Source organism: Gigantopelta aegis, chromosome 6 (assembly GCF_016097555.1).
Source record: "Gigantopelta aegis isolate Gae_Host chromosome 6, Gae_host_genome, whole genome shotgun sequence".
NCBI lineage: Eukaryota > Metazoa > Mollusca > Gastropoda > Neomphalida > Peltospiridae > Gigantopelta > Gigantopelta aegis.
The window spans coordinates 49,648,338-49,656,430 of NC_054704.1; the positions used below are offsets into that span (position 1 = coordinate 49,648,338).

The following is an 8,093-nucleotide window of genomic DNA, read 5'->3' on the forward strand; positions in this document are numbered from 1 at the left end:
TTATTTTATTTTTCAGACCTGCTGCCCTGTGTGTATGGATCGTCTGAAGAATATGATTTTCCTGTGTGGCCACGGCACCTGTCAGCTGTGTGGAGACCGAATGAATGAGTGCCCCATCTGTAGGAAGTCTGTCGAAAAGAGAATTTTACTTTACTAGTGACTCATCATTTTCAGTAATTACTAGTAGGATGTGTGTGTGTGTGTGTGTGTTACCAAAATACCAAAAAACCACAAATGTTAATCATGAGAAATGTATCGAGAAAATAGATTTGTTTGTTTTTGTCATTTTTAAATATGGATCTGTGAAAAATGGTGTGCGTGTTAACATAAATTAACCATTTATCGGGTGTTTTATGAAAAGATAATCTGGATTCGTTTACATTTGTAGAAATTTCACAGTTATATCATATTTGTTTTAGTCGGTTTGATCTGAATCTCATACAACAGCAGCAATTTAAGACATTAAAAAGGGATATGTGTGTTTTATAAAAGTTTGTCAGTTTTTCAGTTCTATAATTTAAATAAAGAAACCACAACAAATCATTAATCGTAAATCATGATTCACAACTATCATATAATAATTGGGTGGTTATGCTGTTTGGAAAAAGTCTTAATATGACAGCATTTTGGAAAAAAAAATTAATCTAATTGTGAAAATTGTTAAACTTTATGGATGTTAAAACATACTTCTGTGTAATCAGTTTTCATAATAATGAGTTTGTTAATATAACATTGTCACATATTATAAATGAATTTGGTATTCATGAGTTGATATGGTGTAATTTTATGAAGAAAACAATTTTACATTACATTGTCATTAGCTGGCCAAACATTCAGAATTTTTTTTTTTTTTAATGTATTAAACCAAAAAAGCAAAGTATATTCCAAACTGAAACTGTTAGTTGTGAAAATAGTGTGTTAAGACAGTATCTTGACATTAAAGAAACCAGTATCTTCACATACATTGTGTGCTTTTGTTTTTGTAATTCTAATTAAATGACAAAAAGTGTGAAATCGACCAAACATTTTATTAAAATAACTGCGAGTCAATCATGACTTGTAACAATCAAAAATGTGAGTACAGTAACGAAAAATGTTTCAATATGTGTGTTATTTATGCATCACTGCAAATCCTGGTCAAATGGCCATCTTGTGTACTAATATACGGTAATTTTTTTCCAAAAAATACTTTTTGTGTAACCATGAATTGCCTGGTTCAAAACCATCATAATATGAAATCAGTGTATTAGTTATGTTCTGTATTTGTATCTAATTATTTAATGTTTTGATGTACATACTTGTATCTGTACAGTTACTACTCATGTATTTTTGTTTACTCATTAATTCACAGAACTAATCAAAGGGTATAATTAATATATTTAAAGTGTGTGTGTTCGTCCATGCATGTGTATTTACACTATACCATCATATTACATTATGTTATGTAATGTTTTTACATTTCTCCATTGAATCATGTTACACAGTACAAAATAATTAAGCCAGTTTGTTATGATTGTGTTGTTGAAACTGGTATGTATTTAGTAAACGTATATAAAATTAGCTTTATTTCTTTAATTTGTTACATATGTACATAAAAAATATTCTTATGGAAATTAATAAAATTAGTTCTTGTAAGTAGCTTAGTTTGATTTTACTTTCATTACATTTTAATTGAGGGTAAATCAGACTTCTACATTATATATACAGGGTTCTGTTGATTTTTTTCTGCCTTTAATTTTTTAATTTTTAATTCTCTGATAACCCTTATTTTAATTTCAGCTTTTGTTTGCTCATCACAAAATGCAAATTAAACATATATATTTCATTAGTAACTTGCCAAAGCGCTAATTCGAAAAAGAAAAAAAATATCTTAATTTTTGTTTCGCCTTTATGAAGTAAAAAGATGAGATGTAGGTATTACTTTTCCAATGGCAAAGACAGCATCAACTTTTTCACAAACTTAAAGTGAATTTCATATGTATTAAATAAAAAAAAATTATAGCATTTTTTAAATGGATTTTTCTTTAATTTAAAGGTTGTTTTATTTTAAATTTTTAAACATGCATTGAGACAAACATCTATTATTGCAAGTATCAGTGACACTGAATACATTTATTGTAGGCAAGACATTTAATTCTGTAGAATTCTTGTTCAGATTTTGTCTGGCTAAATGAAACATGAATTTGGCTACAAATTTTCTCATCACGTTTGCCAAATTACTGTTACTTATTTCGGTCCAGCTTAAACCCTGTAATTTCCATGGTTATTTCTTCCAGATAATAAAATCATATCCCATATAAATTTAATAGGCCTTGTTGAACATACAAGTTTTTCCACATGCTGTGTGCATTATAACTGTGAAACTTTAGAGCTAAAACAAAATCTGGTATTAGAAAGTGATAACAGTTATATTTTAGTAGTTATTATGAAGGAAGTATAATTTTCAGTGTGTGCAATATTTTTTCATCTACAGTAGTAAAAATTCCAATCTGTAAATACTCTGTTGTTATAAATGCTTAGATTGGTTCAAATAATATCATGTGACTTAAAAACCGATATTCTTACATGTAGCTACATGAACATCAGTTTTGCACTACTTTTGGCAATGCTTAAAAAACTAAATACAAATGTAGATCATATTGGCTGTTTTCTTTATTGTTTAAAATTAATAAAATAATTGTTAATTATACTAGAACACTTGTCACAAACTTCTTATCTGAATTATTGTCAAGTTTCTAAAGTGACAGTCTAATTAATGTGCCAAAAATAAGATAATGAATCATTGTGCAATCGTCCTATTTTTTTGAGATGCATACATGTGCATTTGCTAAATATATCCCATAATATTTTTGTTAGTTAATGTCTTTGCTTTCATACAGGGCTTGAAATTAATCACGACACCAACAGCAGTTGCCATTGTTGTGATATACTTGTAAATTGCCATAGGATAAGAAATTATGGCCATCGCAGTAAAGCTCCCCAATAATGGCAAAATGTATACACCAAAATGTGTACACAATTCTGTATATTTGAAAAAAACCTCAAACAGCAAAATAACCTTGCAGTCATGTTTATTTGCTATTTAAAATACAAAGTGCCTGTGGGGGGGGGCTCAAAATTGCCATCGGTGGGCCGTTTTGCCCATAGCAGTTTTGAGGAAAAAAAATGCCATGGGTTACAAATTCTTAAGTTTGAGCTCTGTTTATTAAAAAGCAAAATGAATATGGTAATTAATTACTGCCTTAAGGTATAATGATGTACAGTAACTGCATGTTAATAGATCTATATCTGAAGTAAGACATTTATTACTGGCCTTATTAGCGTTTATATTGGCTATGGTATGCCTTGTATATTTATTTGTGAAATAGTTTTCAGTATTATCCATGTATTCTTAGTTGTTGTTATGGATGTGTACTAAACCATTGAATATTTGTCCTTTTTTTAACATTGAATTCCTTTAATTATGGTTTGTTACTGAATTACATCATTATTTATCATGTTATGAAGACCGTCAGTCTTCGTAAACATTATTTTTAATGGTTTTATGCATGCAAGTGCATTCTGATAAATGTAATACGTGCATGTATACTCATGTTGAGTGTTTACTGTTATCACAACTCTTTGTAAGATTACTGTATATGTAACATTTAAAAACCGTTTTAAACACATTTTGTTAGTTTTCTGCAGTTTGTATTTTCAACTTTTAAACAACAAATCTTAATTAGGTTGTTGTCAAAGGAAGTATTTGAAGATGAACATTAACAAGTATAAGGTGCTGTAAATATTGTATATTACACTTAAAACATTGGAACATTTCCATGCACACTGTTCCAGTTAAAAGGCATGTGGTTCTTCTGGCTGAAACCTATAGCTCTTGCTCAGAATGTTTATGTGTATATATCCAGTGTGTTCTTGGTTGTCCCAATACCCACAGAAATTCATGACATTGTCTTGACTCAACTGTTTGGTGCCGGCTGGAAGTTGTTATTCTGGGGATTTTGCAAACATGATTCAGAAATACATTCTAATGAGTAGTTTGTACATGTATGATGATAATTTGGAACACTTCAACTGATAAATTAAATGCATTAGCCATAAAAGATGAGCGATTTGAGGAGCCAAATATACGTAGCTCCCTATTTTCCGTTTTGGTCAACCGTTCAGAATTGCTCCTAATTTCCATCACAAAAACTGCACCCTTTTTCTCTACGGGACATTCCATATTCCATAGCACCATACCACCCTCCGCCTGTTACAGGTCCCAGTCAGACTGCTGGTGCTCCGTTGCACATGCCAGTGCAGGCAGTCCCTCCTCCAACCCACCCCTTTCCTGTCCTGGATGAAGGAGCCGGCCGAGGCCGACACCTGTGCCCAGGACAGACGTGCGCTACAACAGCTCGCTCTGAATGTGCACGTTAAACACTCTGACCTGACCTGACCTGACCAGGAGCCAGTTATATTTACGAGGGGGGTGCGTAGTTAATACATTCATTGATGGGGTGCAGTGCCCTCATGGTGCCCCGATTTAAAATGCCTATGTACTGAACATATCATTTACTTATCTCTAGTATTTGTGTTGTGAAGATCCAAATGTTTGCTAAGAAATTAAGTTATTGATAGAAAAACCATACAATGATGTTATGGAGATTAATTAATATTCGTCTTTCAGCTGCAATCTTGAGCATTTAAAACAAAAAAGAATTTATGAATTTAAATAAATCAACTACATGTGTATGTGCTTTATTCCCATGATGTGCCATTATACAATTTCATTTTGATCTTAACTGCATTCTAGGGTCACAATCAAACTTAGTTTTAGTGAACTTGACACCCCATTGTCAGCCAGCTTCATGTAAGAGATTGAATGTCATGCATACACTACAGAAATAATGAAATATATATTTCTGTACTTGCTTCCTACATCTTTGTGCCAAAAGTCTTGGAGAAAGATCTTTCTTTGATATATAACTATGTCTCCAGTTTCAATGTTTCGTACAAAATCCAGACTAAAGCTAGTCTTAATAATATTTGATCAATTACAGGATTGATTCTTTTCACCTTACCAGGTTTGATTTGATCCTTCTTAGTCAGTGAAACACAGAAGTTTGTATTTAAAATTATTTATATATACCATGTTGAATATTTATAATTGGCCATACACAAGTTGTACCCTTTTACAGTAATAAATCCTCAACGTTAAAAATCAATTTTTAGTAATTGACAATGTGAAAATAAATCTGTGGGCTTCTTTTAAATGTATCTGTATTCAAAGATGGATAAAGTGCATAAATGCATTTGGAAAATAAATTAAAATGTAGGATCTTGTTTCGATATTATATAAAATGTAATATATCTTAGTTGTCATGAAGTACAATTACATTTGATACATGTATATTGAAAGAATGTATGTATTGTTTTGTTGAGTTAATAAACATGTCTATACACAAAATGTTTCTATTTTGCCTTTTTTTTTAATCCCAATTGGCAAAACAATAGAGGGAGATATGAAGACAGACAGGGGATGGAAGGGGAGAGAGAAAAGAGAGAGCAGGTGCCAACATTTTTGGAATGTAGGTTTACCTGTGTATGCCACACACTACTCTGAATTTGTACCCATTACTTTCATTGGACAGCTGGTCTTCTTACCTTCTAATTGTGCCATATTTGGTTATGTTGGAAGGAAATTACACTTTTGGGAAACATCGGGGATACAAAAAAAAAGGGAAAGAGAGAAATGTAACATTAAGAATATAAGTTCAGCTGTGTATAATCTCCCCCTCTAAATCTGCATTGGACAGCTGGTCTTCTTGCCTTCTAATTATGCCATATTTGGTTATGTTGGAAGGAAGTTGTACTTTTGGAAAATAGGGGGGGGGGGGGGGGGGGGGGGGGGGGGGGGGGGGGGGGGGGGGGGGGGGGGGGGGGGGGGGGGGGGGTAGAAAAAAAAGGAGGGAGAGAAAAATGGGGAGTAACACATTAAGAATACAAACTCCCCTCTAAATCTGCATTGGACAGCTGGTGGGCAGGACGTAGCCCAGTGGTACAGCATTCGCTCGATGTACGGTCGGTGTGGGATCAATCCCTGTCAGTGGGCCCATTGGGCCATTTCTCGCTCCAGCCAGTGCACCACAACTGATATATCAAAGGCCATGGTATGTGCTTCCTGTCTATGGGATGGTGCATATAAAAGATCCCTTGCTGCTAATCGGTAAGAGTAGCCCATGAAGTGGCAACAGCGGGTTCCCTCTCTCAATATATGTGGTCCTTAACCATGTCTGACGCCATATAACCGTAAATAAAATGTGTTGAGTGTGCGTTGTGAAATAAAACATGTCTTTTGTACAATCAACTCAATAATACCAAAATTGTAATTATGTCACTCTGCATGAACAGCAGTTTCCTCAAGAATCTTTGGTTTAAAAAAAACCCTGAACTAAACAAAAACCCTTTAAAGGGACATTTCCGAGTTTGCTGCATTGTAAGATGTTTCCGACCAATAAAATATTTCTGCGATTAAATATACATATTAAATACATTTTCTGGTTTAGAATATCAGTGTCTGTAAATTCAATGTGTGTCTGGTCGTCTTAATATTTTTAAAAAGCCCAAACTGGATTTTGTCTTCAAATAATTTTGTACGTACAAATAAATTATATTTTTGGAAATGAAATGAAATTCAACCTAGTACAAATATTAGAACGACCAGAAACACGTTTAATATACAGCCACTAATATTTTATGTAGAAAAATACATTTGATATGTAAATACGATCGTTAAAAAGTCGGTTAGTCGACATCTTAAAAAGTGCAGCAAACTCAGGCATGTCCCTTTAAAGAAAATTGTCAGTAGGGTTAAAAAGTTTGTTTTGTTAACGACACTAATAGAGCACATTGACGTATTAATCATCAGCTATTGGATGTCAAACATTTGGTAATTTTGACTCGGTCATCAGAGGAAACCAGCTACATTTTTCCCATTAATAGCAAGGGATCTTTTATATGCACTTTCCCAGACAGGAAAGCACATACCACACCCTTTGACCAGTCATGGTGCACTGGGTGGAATGGGAAAAAATACCCAATCAGTTGAAACAATCCACCAAGGTGGTTTGATCCTGCAATGAAAGCACCTCGGGCAAACTGACAGCTAAATCCTGGCCCTTTGTCAGTAAGGAAAATCTAATTCAAACTGATGTCATGCATTAACTGGTCCATCAAACTTAATGGATTGTGCAATAATATTAATTAATTAATCAATGGCGCATAAATGAACTTATTTTAAATTTATTGTGGTCATGCAATTTATGAAAAAGTTATTAAAATACATGCAAGTGTTCATTAATGCAACATTGAAACATACTGCTTAACTCTAGTCATGGCAGTACTTACAAACCATGCACAGCAAGCTTGAATTATACTTGTGTATAATTGAATGTTATTAATGTCATATCATCACAAACAGCTTGCAGCTTTTATAGCATTTCACAATGGGGAATAATTACCCATTGGAGGTTAAGAAACCAACCAACAGTAGATCTTTGTCCTCTTCTTTCACTTATGTTAGAGCTTCAGTGAATCATTTCCATAGGATACCCATTAACATGCAAATCAATGTAAAACTACACCAATGTTACAACTCTACATATCTTTGATCTGAACTCAAAGGAATTGGACACATTTTTTGCATGGTTCATGATTTTCAAGTTTTATTACCAATACCACACCAAGTAACCCAAGGATAGAATTAATCTTTTCCACAACCGTGTTATGTACAGCTCGAGTAGATGAATGTAAAAAGAATTATTTTAATCATACATACAGTAGCAGTCTACCCAATGTTGCAAGTCTAGAGGTTTTTTTTTTTTTAATTTGTTGCACTAAACAGAACAAAAAATATGTTTATGTATTAGATTCTAATCAAGACATTCAGGAGTCTCACGGGGAACGCCTTTTTTCATTATATGGAATTTATTACCAGTTATTTATTTCAGAGTCGATGGTTTTCTAAATTCAACACAAAGATAGGCCTTTTTTATTTCTTTTTTATTTCCAGAACACTTTTACTTTTCTTCAAACAAAACTGAAATTATTTA

The 8,093-nt window shown here is 33.0% G+C and overlaps 1 protein-coding gene across 1 annotated transcript in view; it reads left to right on the plus strand.

Moving 5' to 3' along the window:
- Positions 1-5,443, plus strand: part of LOC121374225 (E3 ubiquitin-protein ligase MIB1-like) — a 97,758-nt gene extending 92,315 nt beyond the window's left edge. Inside the window, exon 22 of the mRNA XM_041501223.1 lies at positions 17-5,443. Within this exon, the coding sequence (XP_041357157.1) occupies positions 17-157 (141 nt within the window). The 3' untranslated portion in view covers positions 158-5,443. The remainder of the gene's footprint in view (positions 1-16) is intronic.
- Positions 5,444-8,093: the final 2,650 nt, after the last annotated feature.